General features: G+C 43.1%; 1 protein-coding gene across 1 annotated transcript; it reads left to right on the top strand.

Annotated features, from left to right (window-relative positions):
- The first annotated feature begins 203 nt into the window (after positions 1 to 203).
- Positions 204 to 27,918, top strand: LOC141009602 (protein FAM53B-like). Its single transcript, XM_073482276.1, has 5 exons — positions 204 to 359; positions 12,843 to 13,136; positions 15,488 to 15,542; positions 17,504 to 18,381; positions 26,708 to 27,918. The coding sequence occupies exons 2-5, from the start codon at positions 13,056 to 13,058 to the stop codon at positions 26,867 to 26,869; spliced, it is 1,176 nt and encodes a 391-aa protein (XP_073338377.1). The 5' UTR covers positions 204 to 359; positions 12,843 to 13,055; the 3' UTR covers positions 26,870 to 27,918.

Here is a 27,918-nt window from a genome sequence, read left to right as displayed (position 1 = left end):
CGCGCGTGATCAAACGCGAAATAAATGTGTTGTTTTGAATGAATGAGTACAAGTGATGGCTGTAACTGTACAATGACGCGGTAATCCCGTTGGTAAACACGTTTTCCAGTCCTCTTCTTATAGTCTCGCCCACCCCCCCTCCGTTCACATGGCTCGTCCGTACGCGGATATTGTTACAATCAGTGCTGAAGGCTGAAAGCAGCAGCGAGCTCTCAGTCCTCGCAGTCCTGCTCAGTCCTGCGCTGGCAACGCTGAACTGGCGGCTGCAGCTGCGAGCAACTTTTTCTTTCTTCATGATTTTTGTCTGCTTTCCCCTCTGTTGAAGATGACCTAACTTCGAAAGAGCCTCTGCTGGCCAGGTAGTAAGGCATTTTTGCTCGGATACACGATCATTATAACTGTGTTCAGGCATGCATCATCATGTTTCTTCTGTTTTTCTGCTGTGAGCTTTACTTTTTTAGTCTGGTCGTGTTGGGCTTACCTATGTGACTCAAACGTTTGATGACAACATTGTTGGGTTAGTTTGGGCACAAATCCGAAAACGGAAATGTCTTTTTTTTTTTCGTTTGTATTTCTTATAATGGCATTTTTTTTGTCTGCCTTCAAATCAGGCAAGGCACACAAAAGTGCAGCCTGTGGCATGTCTGTGTGGTTGTCAGCTTCGTTATTGCAACTTTTCTGCCTCTAAATCAGCTGTTTTTAAAAGTGAGTCTTACCATCCGAATAAGAAAATCTGCTGTGCTTGCTCGTCCCAGCCTGACCAACCTGTTGCTGCCATTAAAATGTCTTCTTCTGAGGGGGTTGCACACATTAACCAAGCTCTTTGGAGCCTGCAAACTCCCCTCCATCTATCAACTGGGGCAATAAAGCTCAGGCTGTTGTCAGAAACAGTACCTGTAGGTGGGGAGGCTGTGTGGTTGCTCTGCAGCTCATATTGACATACATCTTCTCACCACAACTTTGAGGAGAGATTGAGAGAAACACGAGTGCTTTGAGTCATGAGGGGCTGTTATCTGTCACCGATCTCCACCACACATTGCAGTTTTTTGTTTCCTCTGGAGATGGTTATCTGAAATTACTAATTGACTCTGAGGTTTTCTGAGGGATTTTCATCAGAGCAGCTGCTTTTTTTTTTTATGCTGAAACCATGAGCCACTTTGTTCTTCCTCAATTCTGTTTCAGTCTTTAAAGGCTGCATCCTTGGAGCCCAATCAAAACACACCCGTTGTTACAGTAGACTACGTGACAGATATTAATTTACTCTGAATTTATTTCATTACACATCTATGAAAGTGAAACTGAGCGTTCCCATGTCAAGGACTGATAAGACACTGATAAGAGTAGACTGAAGAGTCTGCCAACTCTAAGCCTATAGATGTCTTACTGGCAAGAGAATAAAGTCGTTGTCTCCTAATAGTATTGATTTATGTGTGGATTTATTGGTGGCTACGTGTCTTAATCAAAGGACAGGGTTCACACTCATTTTGTAACTACTTTATTGCCCTCTTAGTTCAAAATGAAAGGCAGTTACACTCTGAATATGGAGCACAGTGGCAGTGAAGCACTAAACTGCTTACTTGTCAGTGTTGTTTCCTATCCATTGTGGGTTAGGAAGTAACTGTTGGTATGATGTTTTGCCCTCTCTAATATTGCACGGCAGTTGGTTTATCTTTGTGGACACCATAAACACGATACCATGAAGAACTGGTTTGGTACCGGAGTACCCTAATTGAAAAGTCCTTGACCTGCAAGGATGGCAGGCAAGTTTTGGTTGAAACAGGAAATGAAGAAGAACCCTGCCCTCAGAAAATGTTCTCACAAATGCACACTGAAGTTCAGGCTAGAAGTGAGGCAGAGAGCTGAGCAAAGATTTTAATCACATGTCAGCACTAGTGTCTAACTACAAAGAGTTTGCTGATAAGGGGTGCCTCAAAAATATTTGTTAAGCTCTGAGGAAGCCCATTTCTAGGTATGTCTAATCTGTCATTCCAGTTTTGGTAAGATTATGATGATTGCACCTTGCTTTGATTTCCAAATAACCCACTGCTGGAAGGTTTCGGCTTGAAGTGAACAAGCATTTTATCAAAGTATCTGTCAAATTCTTTCATGTGAAGCTGCAAACGTTGTTTACCTGTTGATTTTATCTGACAAGGGTTCAGACTGTCTATACTGGTGCCAATACCTGAGGCCTGAACCCCTTTTTTAAAAATACTAAGTACAGTCTGTTTTGAAATATTGTTCAATTAAATGTGGAAATATTTGATTACTGATTGTGTTTTTTTTCCAAAAAAAATTCAGATCAATCCAGAAACATTTGGTCTTTAGTCAGCAGAGCTCCGATACACAGCCCACTATCTGACTAAAGAGAAAAAGCAAGTGACACATTCACATCCTCATCGCTGCCAGTTATCACTTTTAGCTTCCAAATGTTTTTTGTAAAGCACAACTTGATGCACTGCAATTGTCCTCGACAACAGCTCTGGCATTGTTACTCTCTAGACTTGGGTTTGGACTAACTATAGACATAATTTATGGGCGCAATTAAGGCCGGTGGGTTTTTAAAGGGGATCACTCTGCACTCCAGTGTGTGCTTAAGACGCGCACATTTGCAACGTCTTTGTGTTGCAGGCAAAAGGCCCTATTAGAGCCCCATTCTGTCAGTGGGCAGCTGTGTGCCTGTGTGCTGAGCAAGCCACTGGTCCATTCTCCGTCTGTGTGTACAACTCTCCCTCAGTCTACACATTCAGCCACTTTCCACCCTCTGTCAGTTTCTCTCTTTTTGACTTTCTCTATATTTCAATATCATCTTTTGCCTGTTTTTTTTTTGTTGCTGTTATTTGTCTTTCTGCTCCACTGACACTCTAGTTCCCTTTCTTTCCCTTGTTCTCTGGCCCAAGGCATTATGCAAAGCTACCAGAAAAGGGTTGTTAGCCATGCCTGTCTGTGCTTCCATGCTACCCTCTATTCATTTCAGAAGCTTCCCTTTCTTCTCTGTGACCTGCTGTCATAACTGCTGCTGCTTCACACACACACTGAAACTCATACCACTTGGCTTCAGGGAGTTAAAAACAAACTTAGGTGATTTTGCTTTTTTAGTATCAGTTCTTATTCCTCATTTTGTATATTCCTTCCTCATTAACATGATAGATTTGTAAGTCTGGCGTCTCGACGCCCACAGAGCCAAGGACCTGCAGCTGAAAAGAAAAGAAAAGAGGCATTCTCACATACACCAGAGAAGCACTCCCCCAACCCCCCAAAGACAGGCGACAGACTCTACTTAGAGATGAAAAGCATTCTGGGATGCAATGGGAAGGCTCCCATCAACATGTCTTATTCTGGCGATAGTGAAGAATCATCCTTAAGTTAGTAGTTGGCTCTGGTGTTGCTTTTTGACTCTCAAGTGAGTGACTTTAAACCCTCAGGGTCTTAGTTTTTATCTCATCTGAAAAAAAGAGATAGCACTTCACTGGCATGGATTTGTTTGGATATCAGGTGTCTGATGGTATTAAAGTGTGGAATGATAGATATGCAAGGTATCTGTATTCCTCTGAAAAACCTATAGTGGAGATGAGGTCATGTTTTGTCTTTTGTTGGCTTGTGTCATCACATCACCCCGGTTATGAGTGACAGTTGTTGGCATTGTTCTGTTTATTTTCCTCAGATACTTTGGATTGGCTTCACCTCAAGAAGTCAGCCATCACAAAGCTCCTGTCTAAATCATGCGGTGTGGAGATGGCTTTTCTGTACAAACAACCAACCCCCTCCCAAACAGAGAAAAAGGAGAAATGAAAGCTTCTGTTAGTGTTTGGCACAGACAGCCTAATTTGATGTATTTTTAGAGCATGTTTTCCACAGTTGTGACAAAACTTAAAGGGGCTTTTGGAACAATTTGTAGCCATTTACATGTCTTACAACTTTTCTATGAGACATATATGAGCAGATTGTAACAGGGCGTGAAAAACGAGACCTTACCCGTCTCTGTCAGTTGCCTATACAAGCCTGTTGATGAATTTTTAAGTTGTTTAAAGCTGCTGGACTGTGGATTTCTTTGCGAAGGACTCGTGTCAGATTTTGCACGAAGGTCCAAAGGATGTGACTTTATGCTCCTTCAAGTGCCGAGTCTCAGTGACTCTCCGCTCCACTAACAGAGCGCAACAGTAGCTAACATTAGTTGAGAGTCAGCAACCGTAAACAACCAGCTTCCAGCACAACACAGAAGTACCATGGAGTTGAAGCAGAGACTTTTACAGTTCGCTACGACAGCTCTTCCTCATTCAATCCTCTCACTCGATGAGTTACGTCGTCCGAAATGGCTCTCTTCAGCAAGCCCAGGCTTGAGAACCGAGCCAATATGTCCTGACAATCCTGCGTGCACAAAGAGGGTGACGTGTCATAACTCCCCTCTGTTGACCTTTACAGTATATTCTAATTGGCTCCTACTAGACGGGTTTGAGTCTGTCAGCATGTTTTTTCATATACCTGCAGGGCATCCCAAACAACAGCACAAGTGCACCATCAAGCAGGAAGATTTGCAACTGATTAGCTTACTGGCAGCAGATAAGCTGATTCACTGCAGAATGTCAGGAAGTAGACTTAGAAGGGTGCCAGTGAAGATCTAACTGAAGTATTGCAATAGACAGGTTTAGGTAATCTTTAGTGTGTGTGTGTGTGTGTGTGTGTGTGTGTGTGTGTGTGTGTGTGTGTGTGTGTGTGTGTGTGTGTGTGTGTTTTTTCTTCTGTAACTTAAAGCCTGGTAAAAGTAAACCATGATGCTGTTGCTACTTTGTTTTTGCCCGGCATATGAACCTTATCACTACACAGAAGGGTTGTAACAATTGAACTGACAATTTTACTTACTTCAGAGTCTCTCAGCAAAGATTTGATCGACTTGTGGATTCTGCCCACAATTTGATTAGCTATGATTCGGTTGAGTTAAATCCCTCCCACGAGAACGACCGCTCGAAAAATGGAAACAAAACAACAATGATCAGTCCTCATTGCTGTTAAAACATCTGTTGACCTTGCTGTAATGAATATTTTACAATTAATGCTTTTGACAACTTCTTTACAACACTCTCAAGAAGTTGGAGAACTTGCAAGCATCAAATTGCATCTGTTTTATACCACTACTACACACTATGCTGAGCAGCCAGAGGGTCCATATGGTGAGCTGAGCCCCCCATGAATGAATGAATGGGCCGATGGAATGCTGCTCGTGGTTTTCTTTCTGACATTCTCACGCCCATTCACACTCTCAGCTCAGCCATAGTACACCTCCACAACATGAGTGTGGTATTATGTAGCCTGACCCACAGGAAGTGAAGGCTGGGGGTAAAGGGCTGCCATTGGTCGACTATTTTAGTCAGTCAGAATTCATCTCTGCTTTCGCTATCTGCATGTTAATATTTTACGAGGGCACCGTCGATGCATGGTGTGCTTATGCTGCAATCTATTGCAAGGTGGAAGCTGATAGTTCCAAATTGGTATTCCAGACTTTATCTAAATGCATCCCAGTCCGTTCTCACCACCAATGCAGCCTGGTCAGTGGGCATAGGCTTCAAAGTCTCACGCTGTAGTTACCCCACGAGAAAGTCTGAGTCAGGGGGCAGCTGGGGTGGTTGGGTGGGTCGGTGGGTCACCCCAGACACGGAAAGGTGCAATGAAACAGTCACTCAAGTCAAAATTGCAAGTCGGAAACTCTGAAAGATCCACCAAAAACCGACTTCACCAACATAAACACACACAATGTAACAGCAGCGTGGCAACACACACAGTGAACAATTTCCTTTTCATCACTATTTACTTTATGTTGTGTTTGTGTTGTGACGGGTGCTCTAACAACAGTTGCCGTTTACATTTTCATTCAGTTGATCTGCTTGATAAAAAATCTTTGCCAGCACGCTGTTCCAACCTACGTCCTGTCTCTTTTTTTTTAAGTATGCTAACGTTAAATCAGCTGCTGTCGTTGCTTGTGATGTTCAGCGACCTGCCATACAGGCATCCATCTGCTGCGGTTGTCCATGTTTTCCCGAGCAGATGCACTGGGACGCATTTAGATTGGAAGTCTGGAACTGTCGACTTTCGAATTACGATGGATTGCCTGCGATCAGACTTTGCACCAGCCATTACATTTTTCTGTGTTGGACTTAATTACAGCATTGGCACCTCTCAAGATGAGTAAGAAATACAAACAATCCAGAGTGCTTTTTTCCCATGATACCAGAATAATAATGGGTAAAGTCAGACCTTCTAAAGTGTGGACATATGTCTGGCATTGTGAGACTAGGTATTATGTAACGGCAGTAATGTTATTGGTTGATTGGTAGTGATAGTCTGTATAACATCACTTGCTTACACAGCGTAGGAGTGGTCCCCCTCCTTATAGAGCTGAGCAATTGCAGCATATTGCTATCAGCGCTGGAGGCTCCCATGTAATGTATCCCTGATGGATTAGGGCTCTGGTTAGTGTGCTCAGAACAGAACAGGCACTCATGGATAATGGAAGAAACCACAGACGGTAAGGCAAGGATTGATAGGAGGAGGGGGGGGTAGTGTAATTAGTGGGGTACGTGATGTATGGAGAGTCGTGGCATGCGAGGGTCACTCCAGGGGGCAAGAGGCCCCCATACCTTCCTTTACTCAAACTGAAACACCTGATCCTACGCCTGTCAGGCTTGTAAAGATTTCAGTTAACCAAGTCCTGGTCTGAGACACAGGGGTCGACCCCAAGTAAATTTCAGAGCAGCTGTGTTGTGCTGAACATGTTGAATGGTCCAGTTTCCTTTAACAAACACACTCCCTGATAAAGAAATGATGAGCTGTTCAGATATTCTTCCTTATTGTTGGGTGATGACAGACCTTTTCACGTCATTAGTTGTCACTGTTTTGTGTTTTGTGTTTGGCTGCTATGGCTACCCTTAAATTCCTCGAAACAGTGTAGTACCTAGCAACTGTTTTATGAAGAAAGTCACAGAGAAACTGGCCCTTCGAAATGTCTGTAAAAAATCTAACTGAATTGATTTTATTTGGGAAAAATCCCCTTGTGACTAGATAATGACATTACATGTTGACTATGACTTATCTGCTCTCTGGCAGTGAGTATAGCAGTAATAGATATGTTAATCTAGCCATATCTTAAAGCTATCACATATAAGTAAAAATAGTTAACTAACTTCATGATGCAGCTTGCTTACTGGATGTTAAATCAGGGTGGGATATGGTGTCTGGTGTCATTGCGCTATTTTATTGTGTTCGTCTTTGAAAGCAGAAGTGGTCAATAAGGCAGTGAAGTTAACGCGGTGTCACAATGCTTTGTGGATCACTTGGGGTTGTCTCTCTTCATGTGTTTAATGAAGTCAGTGCGTTCCACACCCAATTCAGCAGGGGCATGTGACCACAAGGGAAGCACAACCCGTATACTGCAAAGGGAAGTGTGCTTGCTTGCTTATGCGTGTTGTGTGTCTTCATGCCAACTAAGCGGCAAGAGGAACGACTGTATTGACTGGACTTTCAGGTTGATTCTGAAGAAGTTCTTTTAAGTTGTTTCCTGCTTCTATTTTCATCCCAGAGCTGCTGTTGTAGATGTCTGCCCCTGTTCCAAAGTTAAAATGAAATGATCTTTTAAAATTTCTCATTAACTAGAGGCTTTAGGTGGTGGCTGTAGAGGCTGATGGACTGTCGTTGGAGAAACCTTCAGGGGAATCTGCAGAAGGAAGCCAGAACCTGACTACTGACGACGCACAAAGTTTGACTGAATGAGCCCTTCATTGTTTATGCACTTCTGAAGATCTAGCGGTGTGATGGCGTGTTGTTTTTGGCCAGTGTTCCTGTGCCAGTGGGTACTAGGGTGATGGCCAGAGCATTCAGTGGTATGTCTTGACCTCCCCAGGACCATTTTTACGACCTCAGCCTCATTCTATGAGAGAGGGGTGGCTGTGTGTTCACCCTGAATTAACAATCCGCGTCGCAGACTTTCACAAAAGAGCGGCTCTTATTTTTATTCAGCCCCAGGCTACAAAAAACCTGATCGTGCAAAACTTTTCTTTTTGATGTTTGAAGTTTGTTTCCCATGGCCTTTTTCACTACGTAAAACAGATGTCAACATCCAGCTTCTTGCACCAGGAAATATGTTCTAACGCGGCCAAGATGTTAAAATTTCAGTTCATCAATCACATTTAACCTCTTCAAAATAAGAGTCTTGAATGCACGATGTGTTTCACTTGAACCAGCCATGCAGTGTTATGTTTGTTTGCTCTTCAACATTTCATCAGTACAAAATAAGTTGGTTTCTTTCAGCTGCAGCCACCAATCAAAGTCTTGACACCAGACGCGCTCCACACAAGTATGCAGTAACCAGAGCCAATTGGTGATGGACACCAAACACCCCGTCACAGAACTTTCGGGGGCCCCAAATAGGCTTCTATTCATCTGCCTGTACAAATCACAGCCCGGGCAAGGAGCCATATTATCTTAGCTGCCCTTTCTAGTGCCCTCCTGAGTCATTGGCTATTGTGAGCCAAGAGCTGCTGTCTGCACCCCAGCATACACAAATCTGACCAGAATTACCATTCGATTTCAGCCCACATTGGAGGTCAAATTTAGTTACATGAACATTGAATGTTAAATAGGCAGTGATGGAATGTAACTAAGTACATTTACTCAAGTACTGTGCTTAAGGACAATTTTGAGGAACTTGTACTTTACTTGATTTCCATTTTCTGCTTCTTTTGTACTTCGAATCACTACATTTGGAGGCAAATATTGTACTTTTTTTATCCACTACATTTATTTCATAGCTTTAGTTCCCTAGTTACTTTTAGAATACATGTATTGAGACTGAAATACATTTAATATCAGATACTTTCAGACTTTTACTCAAGTACAAGACTTACGCTTTGACCAAAGTAATATTTTAACACAGAATCTTTACTTTTACTCAAGTATGATCTTTGGTTACCTTAACAACACTGTGAATTGGCCCAAACGGCATCATAGTTTCCATTCAGTTGATGAAACTTTCCATCAGTTTAACGCTAATCAAATGTGATATGACAGCTGCACAATACAGAAACCAGATTTGACATTACAACGCAAAGCCAGACCTTGCTCAGAACAGGCGTTATTGCAAGTAGGATGTATGAGACTTAAATGACTATGACTACATGACTGCATGAACTTGCTCGGCTGCTGTTACACTAACCTGAAGGGAGAACTAGCACATCCAGTCACACGGTCGTGCTTCATTTGACATCTACAATGCCACGTTTAAATTATTATTTATGATATTAGGGAGTGTCAAGAGGGAGTGAGTCAGATCATAGTTTAAGCCACTCCTTTGTGGCTGCTGATTGGTCCGGCTTTCAGATACCAGAATCGAATGATTTTCACTGAAGGGTGTTAAAATAAGCATGTGAGATTTACGCTTTTAACACACCACATATCATAAGAGTCAGACCAATCAAACCTGAAGGTGAGGTGGCATGCAAACTGACTTGTTCCTGTTTTTTTTTTCTTAGTTTGACAGCAAGTTGAATGAGGCTTACTTTTTAAAACCAAAACTCGCTTAAAGCAGAAAAAAATCTGCTCTCTCCTTCCATTAAGCCCCGGTTCCCCCATCGTGAGGAGCCGCTTCATTAAGTAAGCATGGCTCCAGGTTTGACTTCACACTCGGCCTGCCCTCTCCCATGACCCCACTTGCCAGTCACTACACACTACACACACACACGATTGCAGGTTAGCATGAACAGACTTACACTCACATAACTCGAGGTGCATTTTTCAGCCCAGATGGAACCCGTCACACTTCCTAACCACATCAGTCAAACAGCACACTGTAACAACCTTTACACATGGCTGTCATGCCCCTCAGCTCCCACTCTGTCGTGTATACAAACCTTGCTACAGTGCCACGCCCATTACTCAGTGTCAGGCCTAATCAGTAAAGTAATCTGCAAAACTGATCGCGAAGAGCATTCCCCTCTCCTCCAACTCCCACCAACGGCACCCAGACCCTCTCGCCTGCGGAGGCCCAGTTGTGCTCCACTGACTCTCCGGGATAAATGGAGTTAATGGGAGTCATATGCTAGCAGTTGGTTTGGGGCAGGCCTACATGAAACATTTATAGTCTTCATGTAGTCATGGGGCTGGAGAAAGAGGGATAGAGATGACATAGTGAAGCAACAAGACTTGACTCGACGCATAGAATTGCTTTATCAAATCCCTGTGTGAGCAACCTGCCCATCTTTTCTTTTATGATGTTGTTTTTTTCCTGTCCCACAAAACACATTTAATACCCAGTGAACACTTGCATGCTTCTCCCTAAAGCATGTTATATAAGTGCAACAACCCTCACTTAACCATGAAACCACATGTTACACGGGCAGGATAACATAGCAGGCCTGGACGATCCATTAGCCTCTTGTGTCGCTCCACAGCAGAGAGCTGTCATTAGCAGACCGTTGATTGGGGGATCTGAACCATGCTCGTACTCTCTAATTGGACGCCGTCAGTGTGCTCGGCGGTTGGCTAATGAAGGAGAGAAGCTGAAGTCGAAGGTCACTGCGGCTCTTACTGTTTTTTTAGGTTTTTTTTCCCATGCTGAGAATAAAGAAAGCATAACTGAGCCTGCCCGTCGTTTACCTAGATCCTCCCCATGCATTAGATAGCATCAGAAGGGCTGAGTAGAGCAGACATGACGAGGCATGCTCGCCATAAAAAAGCATGTGGACCATCTGCCTGACATATAACTCCCTCCAAGCGTTTTAAGAGTTTGTGTTTACTGTAGCAGCTACTGTCGTTGGCAGTCAATGAGGCAACCGCGGCTCCATATATGTTCCTTTTCTATTCATATGTCCTCGCCACATCTGGAGCCATGTGAGATCTTTTTTCCCGGATTAGCTGAACTTTGCTTTCTGTAACAGCATGTTTGGATTTCCATATGTTCCGTGGATTATGTTGACACGCCAACTTTTCCATTAAACATTGGGATAAGGAAACAATTTAGCATATGGCTGCATGTGTTGTTTGTAGACAGGCTCTCTAAAGGCGTTTAGCTATATGGAGAAATGAGTGGTTATGTTACTGTAAGTGTCAGGGTGGTAAATGCTGAGTGTAAAAACACAAGTTAGCACTCCTTTTCTGCTATTTCAGCAGTGAAGTTCTGTTTTCTACTAATTTTTGTTGATTTAAAAAAAAAAAAGTGTACCCTGGGTGGACCAATAATTACATTCAACAAATATTTTGCTTGTCTGTTTTAGCATTAGATCCAAGGCAAATACCATTACACAGCAAAAAGATCCTATATGTGAATATGTTCTCTATCATACTACAAGACTTAAGATGTAACTGATCATCTGCACGTGATAAACTGGTGTCTGCTTCATTTATGCTTGAATTAAAGTACTGTTGCGTTAGAAAAAGACGTCACGCCATTTCTGTTTTACATTCCTTTAGGCTAAAGCTGCTCATTTGATTCACGTAGTGTCCTGTATTTCCTCCGTAATTGTTTGGTAGCAGCGGGTAAATTCTGGTATTGTTGTACGGTCCTCCCTGTTGGTCTGAGTTTTGGTTATATTGTTATAAGTGGTTTGCAGCACTAAAATTGTCCATTTCAGTTAATTGATCATGATTGAAGAGCAACTTGTAAACACTAAGCCTTTCTTGTTCTCAGATTAAAAGGCTGAATTTCCCATTTTATTCAGCTGTGGTGGTATTGTACTTACTGTGGGGGTCAGTCACTCCTGAATTACATTGTCAGAAATCCTTTTCTCCCTTATTGAGAAACCCAGAATCTGTAGATTAAGCTGTGAAGTAACAGTAAGCAATGTACTTGTTTAAGTGGAGAGGGACTCCCAATTAGGATTATTATAGTAGGCTTTTTATGTGCCTTCATCTGGTCTTATTAGATTTACTGTTCAAACAGAATATAACGGGACACAGTGACTGCGGTTTGCATGCTTCTCTTCACGTAGGCACGGTGTTGGATGACACACTTTTATTGGCATTTACATGAACTTTGCATTAGATTGTTGTCTTCAGTAGACTTCGGAGAAATGTGCAAAAGTAACCAATTTTACATATTAAAGTGTATTAACAGGTACTGGGGAGTACTACTGCATACATGGAAAAAGTAGTATAAAGCCATTTGTGGCTCCAGAGGAAGCTGCATGTAATCTGGTAAATTGTCTCAGTGGCACTCGTTGCATTGTGGGTAACGTAGGCACCAGCTTTGAAAAGCAGTCCACTGGTCTAGCAGCACTGTTGGACTCATTATGGTAAGTTTAAAAACAAATGATCAAAAGCGATACAGAAAAAGAGATATCTGATACCTGGTGCCTACATTACCCACAGTGCAACATAGCCACTGAGTGACTTCACTCAAGACAAATTATCTGATTACATGCAGCTTCTTCTGGAGCCACAAAATGCTTCATACTACATACTCTTTCACATATGCAGTAGTACTCCACAAGACCTGTAAACACACTTTAATGTGTAAAATGCATTTACCCTTTAAGTGACGGGTCATATTTTTGTAGGGGGATTTGGCCAACTGGCCCATATTTGCCTATAATTTGCTTCAGGCTTTGCTCAAACCTGAGCTGTGTTTAGGCGCATCTCTGTGCTCGTCTTGTCTGCCAGCCAGACACACCCAGAAGTTGTTTTTTATTTTTTTTTTGTGCTCCAACTGCCTCTGGATGCAGTGCAGCCAAATGGAAAATATCTTTGTTGCTATGTTCTGCTGTGATGAGATAACACTGTGTCCTAAATATAAACCTTAGAAGTGACACTATTTAACTGAGTAATTATATTTTTCTTACACTCTTCTCTTTCCGTCAACGCAGGGATCGTCTCAAGTGTGAGAGACACCCTCCTACCTCCACCACCACCACCACCCTCATCATCATCAGCACTTGAAGGCTGCTCTGCAGATGGGAGGTCACCAACCGGTCGTCTGTTTCGCCCAAATGCACTACCAGGCCTCCGCCTTCGTCTAAGATGGCTGCCCGTGGCCTTCTTCTGCAGCCGAACAGACTGGAGCAGAGCTGCGTGTTACAATGGTGATCATTTTCTTGAAAACACTGGAAAAGAAGAAGGGTGTCAATGATGTAAGGTCCAAGAACATCGAGAGACGGCTGGTGAGGGAAAGCGCTTGAGTTTTAACACAAAACAAACTGGTTGTTAACTTTTGGTGCAGTTAAGGATCTGCAAGTGTTTCACAGTAGTCAGCAAAATAAATAGGTCAGTGATTATATTACAGAAGTGCCCACATGCCACCTGTAGTCATGGACACTTGAACACTGTGTGTAAGCACGCTAGACCATAATTTATTAGCTTGTTCGTATTTTTAATGAGTAACTTTATCTTTTGCGGTCATTTCTGTCACAGTGAAATGAAGATGGAGCTTTTTCACACTATTTTAGCTATCTTACCCTCCAGATGGATGGGAAGATCAATTTCATCAAGCAGTCCAGGGTATGTTTAGCCTAGCTTGACACAAAGATTTACAGCGGAGGAAAAAGCTAGCTTAATGTAGCTCAGTCCAATGTTTAAAATAATACATTTTAACACCTTATTTTACAGCCTGTGTATTGTTCATTGAACATTTCTACAGCAGAAACCGTAACAAGATATTGTGGAGGTAGCTTACACTGGTATTTAGCTAACTACCCACGCGCATGTAACGTTAGCGCCTCAAGAGTCCAGTGGGGAGGCTAGGTTTGACAGCGTAGTAAATACTGTATGTTATATGTAACTTTGACGGTTTTGGAGTAGTTTAAAGGCTTTTATTTTTTTCGGACAGAAAAGTGATTGAAAATGCTTACCTCTGTTTCAGTGGTTGTGCTGAGAGTTGCTAAACTTGACCCAGACCTGCAGTATGGGCATTTTATTCTTTATCTCACTGCCCTATTAAGATAACACAAGAGTACATGAGTTGTGTTAAAATCCGCAATGTAATCTAATCAAAGCTTTCACTCTTCCTGATGCCATCTCCCTGCCTATAATAAAACTCAGATCTTTTAAAGATTTTGTCTCTGAAATCCAAACAACCCTTGAATCACTGTACTGCGCTGTATCTTAGAAAACGTTGTTGTGGTAACTATAACCTCGAGGTGAGTCAGAGCAAAGTATCATGGCATTGTCCTCTGCACAAACAGCCCCCACCCTGTTGTCAGAAGTGAACTATGAGAGTGTGTAGGTGTCTTAAGATGAAAGGCGTGGGTAGACAAAACTGTTTTATACTCCCTAAACCTTTGTTCTTCATGAAATCTGACGTAAATGCAAAGGTGTTTATTTGGCTATGTGGTACAATTAGCATTCAGCTGCGTCTTATCATCAAAAGTTAAAGTATAATGTGTTCTTGGTGAGGATATGTGCTTATTGTATTACACATAAAAAAGAAGTTGGAAGGTTTTTATTTCCTTGTTCGACCAAGCTGGCATAGGATAGCAGTTTCTTACAGTTTTTAGCCCTCTGCTAAGCTAGGCATAGCACATGGATGGAAGAGGTGTTCAGTAAAGATGGCAACACTACAATATACAAAATACTCAAATAACAATGTCATTCCTTTTTAACTTAAACCTGCGATGACTGTTATCTTAGTGAATCTGTTAGCAAACAGTTTTCTATAGGCTACCTACGGCTGACATGTAGCAAAATTAGCATTCATTTGGAGCCACCAGATGAATGTAAGTTGGGTCTCTAGATGCTTTAATATATTCACCAGCTAGAACTTCGACTATGTGCGTTTATGTGCTGAGAAGGTAGCTTATAGTGTGTTTAAGATATTAATTAGTGCAGCTTTAACGGATAAGTTCAACCAAAAATGAAAATTCAGTCATTATCTACTCACTCCCATGCCGATAAAGAGTCAGGTGAAGTTTTGTAGTCCACAAAACATTTCTGTGGCAGCATTCTCCTAAACAACTGAACGAGACCGGGGGAAAAAAAGAAGTTATTTACACAAGCTAGTGCTCTCGCCTCCAGATGTTTGTCTGTGCTAACGTTTTTATCTTAGCAGCTGCAGTGAAGATTTCAGCTGTAAAAGTGTATAAATAACACTTTTCAAATCAATTTGGAATCTCTGAGCTTCCTCAGACTTAGATTATGCCCATTTAAAGCAAGTCCCCATCTGCTTCAGTTGTTTAGGAGAATGCTGCGACACTGTTATGCTGTGAAACACCAGAAATGTTTTGTGGACGACGAAACTTTAACTGACTCTCTGTCGACATGGTGTTGAGTAGATAATGACTGATTTTTCTGAACTCATCCTTTAAGTAGTCGTTTCAAAGTTGTGTCAGCGTAACTAGTAATTACAGCTGTCAAATAAATATAGTGGATCAGAAAGAATAATATTTCTCTTTGAAATATAGTGCAGTGGCCTTAAATTAGCCTCAAAAGAAGTGCAAGTACCTCAGAATTGGACTCATTGGCACTTTTTGGCTTATTTTGTATCTCCCTGACCATCTGCTCCTCCTGTCCTCCACAGCGTGACCTCCACACCATGAGCAGAGGGACCACCCTCTTCTCCTGTGGAACTGTGGGTGAGTTATCTCCCTCATCTCACTTTATGTCTTTTGTTTGTCTTTCCTTCTTTGCAATCACTCAAGATCTGGACAGTATCAATGGTTGAGGTAGGATCCTTTTCTGTCACAGCAATATTTCACATATGCAACAGCATAATGGATCGCCCCTTTTTAAACCCCTTGATAAGTTGAACCATCAAGGTCGGTGACACCCCCCCACCCCCCACCCCGCTATAAGCGTCTCATTGTTTATCCCCTCCGTCTCTCACTTCTCCCTTTCTCTGTCTGTCACTCGTCCCCCTCTCATGATCAGGGTGCACCTGCCTTCACACAACGTTGCACAGCGCTCTCACGGGAGTGAACTGTAATTGAATATGCTGTTGCCTATGTCAACAATTTCCCTTTGGCTCTGTTAGTGTTGCAGTAATTACCCCCTGTGTTAAAAGACATGCTACTGTTAATACAAGCCCCGCTGTTACTCACTATCCTCTTTTTCTTTTTGGGGACAGACGTGACGACGTCACAGGGAGGAGCGTGGCACTGTTAATGTTGACCTTAACATCGTCGAGCACGTCTTGTTAGTTTAACCAGCACTTTGTCTCTTGCTTTCAAAGGGTGGCCTTTTGAAGTTCATCCCCTTCTCCCTTTGTCAAGTTGTTTTGCTAACATTCCTGTCAGGTCGTCACTGTAGCCCCCGTGCATTGTTTGTCCGCCCAAAACAATGATTTCCGTCCATGAGGCTGTGAGAGAGCATGCCAGAATTGGAGACAGGCATTCAAAAGGAATGGATTTGGATCAGCAAGGCGGCTCTTTTTGGCAAAAGCTTCAATAGATTCACAACTTCACCACTTGGCTCTGCAGTTCAGGCCACAAAGACACTTTACTGTAGGTGTATTATCTCATTGACTCTTTTGTGCGGATGGCGAGGCAGCTGGCAAATCATACTGCCTTCCGAAGCATATCTTGCAAAGCGCTCGACTAAAGGGAGGGACTTGCCAACCGTTTCACAGGCTGATTCTTATCGAAGTAATATGCGGTTCATGTGTTTGGAATCAGCATTGTTGAAGGTTTTAAATAGTCAGGAATGTGGACTTGTTTGTTTGCAGGATGCTTCAGAAAAAAGCTTCCATGGCACTGACATGTCTCAGACAGATTTCATTGTAGGTGATTTCTACCACAGACAATTTTAGCTTTTCGTGTACCATCACAACTTGCAGCTGATTTTGTTTGCTTGTTCTTTAGCTTTTTGTGTGAAATCTCTCATTAAGCACCACCAAATTCTTCATAAGAAACAATCAACTCCTTCAGACTTACAAGACACTGGTTTCCTAAAATGCACTGAGAATTGAGAACATCTTGCTGTCAGTTTTTTGTTGTGTCTTGCATATGAGCTGCACTGGTTTGAATTAATTGAGTTATTTCCTCTTGGCATAATCCTGTCATTCATTTTAAGACAAACAACTGAAAACAAACTATTTTTCATTTGTGCACCAAAGCTCATGATTTTCTGATTTTGGTGAGTAGCACTGTGTAACTGCCCCAAATGTTGTCAAACTTTGACATTTTTCAACCAGCTTTGTATTGTCACAATGTGGGTATTGACTGCAAAGGAACGATGTTAAAGGGGCACTACGTAGTTTTGGAAAAGAAATTCAAACTCAGAATATTAATATTTATAATATTAAAAGGGAGTAATACAAACTCAGAATTGTTTTTTTCCCATAACTGAATAAACAAGCTGTTCTCAGAGGAAAATAAGGTCCCCAGAACACTGTTCGAAGCTAGAAAGGTGGCAGGGTCCACCAAATATTAACAAAGTAAAACAGTATGAAACTGTGTCGTCCTTTTTAAGGTCAGTTTGTTTATTCAGTCATGAATTAATGTAATTGTAATTAACATCGTCGCACAGATAGAGACATATATTAAGGCCTGTTATTGAGGTCAGTGAGAGTGAGTTTGTACGTTTTTGAATTTTGCAGAGGCAGACAGGTGGCTGGACCTGGGGAAAAGCTGTGCCATCCAGCAGAGAGCACCCTGCCAGTCTGGTGCCAGTCTGGAGAGCCTGTGGGATGTGATGCCTGAGCCGGGGAGCTGGCACTGGGTTAAAGAGCCAGGCAGCGCCACAGCAATCACCAGTCTGATAAGAGATCTCAGCCTTGGTGACGGCGGTGTGGGCAGCCCACACTCCCTCACCACATCCGCCACTGCACACTACACCACTACAGCCACCAGCCAGGCTCCGACGGCACCCCCGAGCAAACGTCAGTGTCGCTCCCTGTCGTTCTCTGATGAATTCAGCGGGTTCCGCTCATCTTGGAGGCCCCAAGGCTCCCGGGTGTGGACAACGGTGGAGAAACGGAGGTGCCACAGTGGAGGAAGTGTCCGAGCAGGAGGAGGGGGATTCTCCAGCGGTCATTTTCCCGCCATGCAGCGTAGCTCCAGCTTTAGTTTGCCCTCACGCTCCAGCATCCCTTCAGATGGAGCCCTCGACTTGCCATTCTTCAACCAGCGACTGCCTCTCCACCCTCAATTCACTGCTTCTCCAGTCTCCCCTACCTCTCCTTCCTCGCTTCATCACCACTCCCACCATCACCACTTCCTCAGGCCTCTCTCCCTCTCCCACGAGCAGATCAGCCTGCCAGAACTCCAGAGGGAAGAGGCGTCGGAGGCCAGCTCTCCAGACTCCACGCCAGAGTTGGGGAGGAGAGCGGGCCAAAGAGCCGGGGGCACGGGGTGCCTGTCTCGGAGCCGGTCCCAGCCCTGCGTGCTAAACGACAAAAAGATTGGTATGAAGCGCAGGAGGCAAGAAGATGCCCAGGAGCAGCGGCCCTCCCTGGACCTGGCGAAGATGACTCAGGTTAGCTGGAAATATTAAACAAATGTTGACAGGCACAGACAAGCACACACACTTACATGCATTTGCAGAGTTTTGCAACCCTGTAGTTCACTGATTAAACATAATTTAGCATCATTTTATTTCTAATCTTGCCTTAATGCTGCAAATTAAGTTAAATCCTCGACCAAACTCACTCAAGAGCAGACAGGCACCTTTTTGTTCTTAGACCAAAGTGAAGTTCAAGGGATTCTCAAACATAACCGAGCCTGTCTCTCTCTGAATCTGATCAGGGAGCTGGATTAAATCAAGCTGAATTAAGTTTTCTGGGTCGTCGGTCCGAGGCCTCGGGGCCAAGTGATCTCAGGCCTCCCTCCCTCCGGCTCAGGGAGTGGTACATACTAAAGAAGCATTCCTCATGTTCGGTCACGCTGCCTAGCACCACGCTCTAGCAAGCCCTGCTCCGGTTTATCATTTCATTTACTCTGTTGGGTAAACAGCCCATCCAAACGGTGGACCCCTCACCTTTAATTTGCTTCCTCTCTGCAACTTCCATTCTGTATTTCCATATTTCATTGCTCTCTGTCTACTATCAGGCAATTATAGGTGATTAATAGTGGGGATATTTGGGAGTTTTTGAGCATCCAATTACCCTCCTCATGACAAGTGTTTGTTTATTCTTTTGTAAAGTCAGAGGAAGCAGCGGAGCAGCCAGAGAGTATAAACGACCCCTGGTCAAACCCAAAATAGAACCGCAGAAGTATTTTAATGACATGTACTATTTTGATGCTTGGCAGTGCTCTGATGTTTTTACAGAGCCCAGAAAAAATCTTGATTTGATCCTTCATTATTCATTTTAATGCTCTTGAAGTGAGCAGCCACTGACACCAACGCCAACCTGTAGTTGCATGTAATGACTCAGACCTGACTGCACATGATGCACTAAAATCTTCCCTCATCACACCTCCCGTCACGGAAATATCATCCCCTTTCCTGTTCTCTGATTAGAAAGTACCATCGATGTATCCCCTCTGCGCCCTCCCTTCCTTTTCCCAAAGATTTGTGTTCCCAGCCAGTCACCCTCAGGACCTAGCCAGGGTTGGATAAACAAGGCTTTGGTAATGGAGCCTAGCGAGCATGTTTCCTCTAGTCATGCCAGCAGCTAAGAGGGGAAAATCGGGCACGGTGATCACACATGTAAAACTGACTCCGTGTGTGCGTTTGTGTATCTGTGCGTACGTTACCTCAGACCTCTGCAGATTGCAGACATTCCATTTTTCTGTGTGTGTTTTTTTTTTTTAACCAACTTGCATGATTTCATGTAGTCAGCAGTGTTGAAAGGAGTCAGAGCAGGTTAGATGGGTCATTTCAGATCTACTGTTGCTGTGTTTACTTTCACACTCTCGTGCATGCCTGAAGAGAGGAAAGTAAGGAATGACACAGCCCTCATTTACTCTCTCACTTCTCTTTCTCTGTTCTAGACAGAAGTGGCAAAGTACAGATACTTGTGTAAAAAAAAAAGTAGAAGTACAGATTCAACTTACAGTACAGGCTCTGGAATGTACTCAAAGAATGAAAGTAAAAAGTCTGGTATTAGTATTAACTAGTAGTAAAAGTATTTCTGTGCAAAGCTAACTGAACCTTGCGTCATTCAAGTCTTCTACATTTTTTTGTCTTGCTCAACTGAGGGGTAAAAATCAGTCTTGTGATGTTGGGAAGGCAGTGTGCAGTGATGCAAAGTAAAAATAATCAAGGATTCCCCTCAATTGCATTACAACTAAAGGAACAAGCCTGTTTTGAAAATCTAAGGAGTAGAAAGTACAGATATTTGTGTTCAAATGTAGGGAGGAAAAGTAAAAAGTTGTCAGAAAAATAAATACTCAAGTACAGTAACTCAGTATTCGTACTTCATTACTTCCCACTTTTGCCTCTACACTACTCAGACTTGATGTTCATCTTTTTGTTAATATCCAGGCCAGAAGGCCGCATCTAGTTTCCAAGCTGGGTTTCACTTTGTCAAGCTTATTATAAATGAAATAACCCCAAACTCCCTGAAGCACCCGAAGATTCACGTGGTTGTCATAGGTTAATGAGGTGTTTTTGTCTCAGTGAGAGCCAGGAGAAAGCTGGTAGCTGGCAAACTGTCTGGAAAAGGAAGTGATAATGTGGAAACGCAGGGCTGGCTACAACCTACGTCTGTTCTAGTAAAGAAAGAACTTAAGATTTACCGTCAGGGTTGGCAACAGACGAGATTTTTTTATGCCTCTTTTTGAGAATGTGTGTGATTGGTACCTGCGGTTCGGGTGTTCGACTGTTTTACTCGAGCTGCTTTTGGGCAAACTTGATGTGTGAACTGGCCGCTGACGGTGTGTGTGATTTGAGTGACGCTCTTACTCCATTTTTCCCTGGCTACACACACACACACACACACACATACACATACATACTTTCTCCCACTCCCTCCCAAGAAGTGGGTGGGCCTTCATCACAGCACTCTCAGGCCTGGAACGGCTTCCCATTCGGCACTGCCTTGGGGTGTAAATTAAGAGTTATTACTTCTTCTCACACCTACACACACTTGCCACCATACTTCATCCATTTTATAGGTGTGTGTGGATGAGTAATACAGTATTAAGTCCAGGCAAAGAAATACAAAAGTAGTCTGTGCATGTTTGTGACACCTGAACGTAGGCGTAGGCAGATGTAGTATTATCTGACATTGCGATATTTGCCATCATATGCAACATTTTTCACAATATCGAATTTCGGACAGCTGTTACTGAATCTTTCGGGCTTTTATTTTGTAAAGAGGATTATGGGTTGAAGTGTGGGACATTTCTCTTTTTATTTTGAGCCTCATCCAGTGGATCCAAGGATCTGTTTTAGTGCTATTTTTGTTTTGGCTCCATATGCTTAATTTTTACCATATATAGATGATAATATTGTCTATCGCAATATTTGGTGGGGGGGTTAAGGATCGTGAAGTCCCCAGTGTGTGTTGTCAGTGGAACATGGTGTAATTTGGCCTCCAGCTTCCTCGACCACGTCAATGAAGGCGGGTGTGAATTCTGCGGATGCATGTCGTGCTAATCGGCTATTACTTGACTACTGTAGGGATTTACGTGCGGCCACCCCCAAAATTCCTCGAATATCCTCCCTGTCAGCCGCGTGTATCAGCTCACTCCGCGATCCAGTGCCTCGTTTTTATCCCTGGCTGCCCTTCCACCTTGGCCCTTCATTGTTTTTTCCTCAGCCTGGTGGGCGTTGCGAGCTGTCAAATGGGGAATGTTATCTCTTGATTCTAGGTCACTGGCCGGACGATTGTTGAGGCAGCTCACACTTGGCTCTTGAGGAAATGGCCCGTGTGAGGCCAACTCTGCCAGTTTCATTGAGATTGTTTTATGTCTTCTTTGTTGACGGCTTCAGTTTGGTTGAGGAAAAAGGACGGGTTATCTTTGGCGTAGCTGTGTTAGCAGCAGAGGTGGTAAAAGGAGGCGTGTTGAGCTTGAATGCATGTGTGCGGCTGCCTGTGCATTCAGGGTGAAGAAAGGGGGTATTATTTCTGCAGGGAAGCTGGCAGACTAACTCCTCACTCCTCTCTATTAATATCTTCTCTGCTGGCCCAAGCTCGAGCTGCTCGGCTCTACCCCTCCTCTCCCCATCCCTCTCCATTCCTGGGATGGCAGACATGGTGATCATAGCTGAGAGTCAAGCCCAGCAGACTTATAGAAACACCTAGGTGGGCGTCTTCAGGTGCGGCGCTCGCCGTGTATGTAATGACATGTTAGGACCTGTCCTGAAGCATCACCAGTGTGCAGTCACACCTATTACCTCCGCTTTTTTAACCTTTACTCTTGACATATTTATCATTTTTCTGTCTTAGCTGTATTCATATCTGCCCGACATGCTCTCTGCGGTACACTGAAAACCAGACCAAGCTGTTCACACACAGATAATTTATGCGGAGGTGTGCAAGTATGTGGTCTGCCTGTCAGGAATGAGTTAACTTCTCCTGTCTTTGTTTGCACCCCTGCCCTCTCTTTTGTTTTACAGTTTGCTGTTGGTCTGTTTGTATGTCTTCCTCAGAGCAGTCTGTCACTGGATGTTGTTTATGTGACCTAATTTCTGCACAGGGGTGATCCAAAGAAATATACTTACTTTCTGATTCTCTACTGTTCATAGTACATACAGTATATGTGCTTGTTTGTGTGTGTGTGTGTGTATGTTTAGAGCCAAGTTCACAGCAGGACATTTGCTGTTGTCCTTAGCGAGGCGATGTTTGTTGTTTGCCCTAATTACCAGGAGAATATTTGTCTAACCTCTTGGCTTGTGCTCGCAGCAGCTGCCTTTCAGTCCAGTTCAGACTTTGAAGTGGAAGTAATGGTTGTGTTGATCGATGAGAAAAGAGACTTCTCGAGCGATTTTTGATCATATTATACCCCATTTTTTTAGCAGCAGTCATGAGTTCAGTATCACCATGTTGGACAACTTTGTTGATTTCGTCTGCCTTGTTTATTAAACCAGTCTGAACTCTATTGGCACGGGGACCCAGAGCAATTAGCTATAATTGCAGAGGACGTCTGTGATTTTAATCCTGTGCGAATCTGCCATGTCCGTAATTTGTCAAGCTAAGATTCCACCGCAAATTACTGACCATATTTCACCGAACAAAGAGGCTGTGATGATGTTAGCCACGTGCAAATGGGATGTGTGTGTGTTCTCTTTAAAATCTGTTTTCTGATGTCAAAGAACTGAACAATTCTGAAATTTGAGTAGCAGTCAACAGTGACATTTAGAAATGAGTAAAGGTTGTCATTTAAGTACAGCCACAATGCATCTGTGACTGCATCTGAACGAGCTGCAAATGTGTAGTTATGCACGAAACATCTGCAAACTATATTATTAATGTGGTTTCTGAAGAACAGCTGCTTCTGAAAATCTTGACCTCATATCTGAGAGGTTATGACAGTAGACTCGAGTAAAATACAGACTTATCACAGTGGTCATTTTTAAATCACATGAGGTCCCCTGGTAATACTAGTCCTATTTGAACAGGGCTTGATTTCACTTTTTGTTTGAATGTGTTGTAAATGGAAACAAGAGTCGCTCTTCTTCCCTCTGCCGTGTTTGCAGCACCCGGTTGTTTATACATGTGTACCGTCAAACAGAGCTCGGAGATGTGTCTGCGTATCCACTCATAGAAACAAGAACTGTCCCAGGATCTACTTTTCAAGGAACTAAGGCTCCTTCAGCCTGTTGTGTCTGCATTTCCACCGCGTTCTTAAGACACATGACGACCTGCTGATTAGTCTGCTGATTACACTTTATTTTTGTGTGTGATCATACATGGTTGGTTGGTTCATCTGTCGTATGCTCTCTTCTGTACCTCCATGTTGATGCGTGAAAAGACTAACTGGTTTGCGGCTGTAGATTTTTAAAAATGGCAGCTGAAAGAAAATGTTGTGAGTACTCGCTGCAAGTACCTCCTGTACTTCTGGAAAGTACAACCCCTCTAGCATGGGACTTTTTAGGGGATAAAATAATGTCCCCAGAGTTCCTCCAAAGTTTCCTCCTCCATGGGAAAAGTTCCTGCAGCGGGAAAACGGCTAGCTTACTCCTCAGAGTTTATATATGAGGATCAGTTTACTCATCATGATGAGTACCACTCAATATGTGTAAGTTTGTTGTCTTAGGGTCTTGAAGAGCTTTTTATCATAACGAAATGAAACAAAAAGCCCTGCAGTACAAACAGGAAGTGTGGGGTTTGAAAGAAGTAGGCAGCTAGAACGAAGAGGCAGTTTAATTCTGGGAAATGTTTTTAATCGTTGTGGTACTAGTATAAAAAAGATACTCTATACCTCTTTCGATACCACCTAAAAAGAAGTCCATGGCACACAAAATGGGATACATTTTTTAAAATGTTTTCATTAGCAGCCTGTACCACACAGTGCTGGAACAGAAAAAGTCATTAAACACATACCAACACATTTGCAATGACGCCTGCATCGTATCTGTGCAGCCTTGGGTTAAAAGCCTGATAGTAGATCTATCTGTTGATAGTACCCAGTGTGTAATTAACATAGTATTTTGATAGTATTATATGAAACATGTGGTATCAAAGTATCTGTACTTTTGACAGCCTTAGTATCCTTCTTATTTTTATTAAATATTTTTATCTAACCTTTGTTTCACCAGAAATATTCGCTGTGAGATTCAGAATCTCTTTTCCAAGCGAGTCCTGGCAGAGACAGCAGCATCAAAAGTTCAACAACATAAAAATTTTGGGACTGGCTGAAAACAATCAGCAGACTACATCAACACAATGACTTGGAGCTGGATTATAATAAATAAAAGCCAAGTTATCTGGCCTTTGTTGCTTCATTCTTTTTAAAATGGTTATGCGAGTCCCTCAACTTTATGGAAGTGTATCACTAAATCACTGGGGTACATTCTAAGGATTACAACTTGCCAATCATGTAGTCAGGAAATGATTAGATTAACTCCTGGTTGCTGCTGTGGGCTAGGTGAAGACATGACAGCATGAGGTTAGAGAGCCTACATGTGTGTGAGGGGTAATAGTGAATATGGTTTGGATGTATTCCATCTGGTTGGAGGTATGCTCGAGTGAAAAAAACATACAGACAAAGCTGGGTACACAGCAGAAATCCAACCCTGGACCCCCAACCTGCCACCACACCCACCTAAATCCCAGTCAGCCTCACTAGATTTTATAGAAAGCATATTGAGGAGAAGCTGCCTCCCCTCCTCCTCCTCCTCCGCCTCTCTCTTCCTTTCGTCTCCTCCTCTGCTGTGATAATTAGTAGCGGGGTAATACCGGGGGTTGAACACACAGAACGAAGGCTCAGAAATCCCCTTTTCCACTCCAGTGGGGTAACTACAGCGAAGGCCTCCCACTCCTCACATGATCACCTCAAGCGTTTGCAGATGGAGTATCCTGAGCGTGAGCAGCTTACATGTAAAGTTAATCCAGCAACTCGGGACAGCCAAAATCCTGCCTTATAGTTTTCTTCTGGAGCGTGCTAAATCAGGGGCAGGGGAAAAAAAGTGAGCCTGCTAAAGTGAGATTTAAGAAGGGGAGACTCCCAGTTCATTGTAACAGGAAAAGCAATGTCCGAACACACTGGGGAACATTAGAGGTGTCTGTCATGTAAGCTGAGGCGCTATAGAGAAAACCTCATCTCTATTCACCTCCATGCCTCCAACATCTGCTGCTGGGGCACTCCAGAGATCATTAACCCCTTCACTGCATTTCACGGCTGCCTTTTCTTTGTTGCAGAGAGGAATTCAGGGAGGAAAGAGAGCATGAAGGCAAACCAGGAGACGACTTCTTAGTGAATTAAATCTCTTTTAAGGTCAAGTGTTGAGAGCAAAATCACAGGCAGTAAAGATTCTCCTGACTCTTCCTACATCACAGAACTACAAAATATCGTAAAAACTGTCATTACAATGGCTTCAACAAGAAAGAAAGCCATGCAGGGTGTGTTTCACAGTGGCAGTGATAAATAGGCCTCGAGCACAGTTTGAAATGAGATACCTCTTTGTGGTCTGCAGCTCGTCTCAATGTTTTTCTCTGTAGAATTTGTGTAGTTCTTCGATGGCTCGTGCGTGCACTCGTGTTTACATGTTCACATGCCGTCTCTGAAAAGGGAATGCCAGCTTGCTGCTGCCCGAACTGAAACCCAATCTCAGAACTGACATTCTGGAAAACCTCATGCTCGTATTCCCTCAGACAAACTTCTTCTGCTACTTTTATGGCCTCATTAGCCAGGATGTGATCACGAGTTTAAGACCCCATTACCATTTACCCAATTACCACATTAGAACCCAAAAAATGGAGACATCTGCTTCTCCCCCATCAAAAAATCTAGAATATGTGAACATGCGAATATTTTTCATTCCACACGTTGAACTGCTGGACGCAAGATACCTCCTACTTCACTGTAAAGTCAGTTCTCGGTGTATGTGCCCTGGAGGCCTCTTGCGTACGCTGAATGTTCGAGTAGGATGTCTTCAAAACTATTTGTGATGTCACAAATCATGCCTCTTAAAGGATAAGATCAGCCAAAGTGAACAGTCATTATCTATGCACCCTCATGCCGCTGGAAAGTCAGGTGATGTTTCGTAGTGCACAAAACATTTCTGAAGCTTCACGGCAAAACGGCGTCGCAGCATTCTCTTAACAACTGAAGTAGATGGGGACAAAAACATAAAATGTGAAAACAGACTTCTCTTTCAAACTCTGCACGTACATCATTCTACACACTGAAGCTCACATATTCAACAGCAAGAACAAGAAGAAAAACACTTATTCTTTGTCTCTTCTATACAGAAACTACAGACCTTTCAGAGCTTGAGCTGCCCCGGCTTCTCCGCCACTGACGGCTGCCAATCAATCCTGCCCCCTCCCACCTCTGACACCTGTCGGCCAACCGGACTTCGCTGCTGTGCCCGAGCTGGGACTGGAGCCACGTCAGGAAGTGGCGGGAGATGACGAGGAAGAGGATTCATCCTTCGAGGAGCTGGATAGCGACTCGGTTTGTAGCGTGGACTCGCCGCCCCGGTGTCTCCTGTAGACATCCTGGGCGGTAAATGCACCCCTCTGGAAGGGTGACTGCGGGACACAGAGGGACATTTTCCAGCTCGGGGGGAGAGCTGGATCTTGACCAGATTGAGAGAAACTGAACATTTTATAGGAGATTTTTTAAAAGACTGTGTCTGGACTGTTTTGGAAAGTTATTGGACATTGACGATGTACCAAGAGATGGATGTTAAGAAGGGCTGTGAGAAAGAGTAGAGGAAGTTTTGAAAGGGAATGATGATGAGACTGATGTAGAAGAAAAAGGAATAAGTACGTTGTTAACAGCTGGCTTCTTAATGACACATTTGCCTTGAACATTCTTACTGTTTGAATCAAAAAGCAGTGACCTTAGTTGTTTTGTTTTTTTAATGGGTATTCAGCTTAACTCAGGAGTAGGAAAGTGAGGGTTAGTCTTAAAAGCCCCCACTGTCTTTTCAACCTGATGACCTTTCCAAAGTCAGCTAACCATAGATTTGTAGTACTGTAGCAGTAGCTGGGCTCTCCTGTATGTAGCTCGAGTTTTTGTTTTCAGAGTAAGTGGGGGGGCATCAAGGATGAAACAGGGAGGGGTAAAAAAACAGGAAGAAGTCTCTTACCCGCGACCTTTCTCTTCATTTTTTGTGCACACATGAAAATCTGATGTTTTTTTGCTGAATGTAGGCTCAATAAGCTTTATGAGGAGATCAGAAAATGACAGTGCCTTCTTCTGGATGCTTGCTCTCCGTGTTCTCTTCAAGAAAACGGCCTCAACCGAAGCCACCTTTTCTGATCTTTTTTTGTAGTTTCTTAATATGCAAATTGTATATTTGAATTCAACACTGAATCTCAAGTTTTCAGTTCTAATATCAATGTATATTTTTCTAAGTAACTGTTTTTTTATGAGCTGTTTGTGAAGGAGCAAGAATACAAGGCCTTTCCTCTAACAGAATGGACATGAAATAAATTTACAACCTGCACTCATA

Source organism: Pagrus major, chromosome 15 (assembly GCF_040436345.1).
Source record: "Pagrus major chromosome 15, Pma_NU_1.0".
In the NCBI taxonomy this organism is placed as follows: domain Eukaryota; kingdom Metazoa; phylum Chordata; class Actinopteri; order Spariformes; family Sparidae; genus Pagrus; species Pagrus major.
This window is presented reverse-complemented; position numbering and strand designations above follow the sequence as displayed.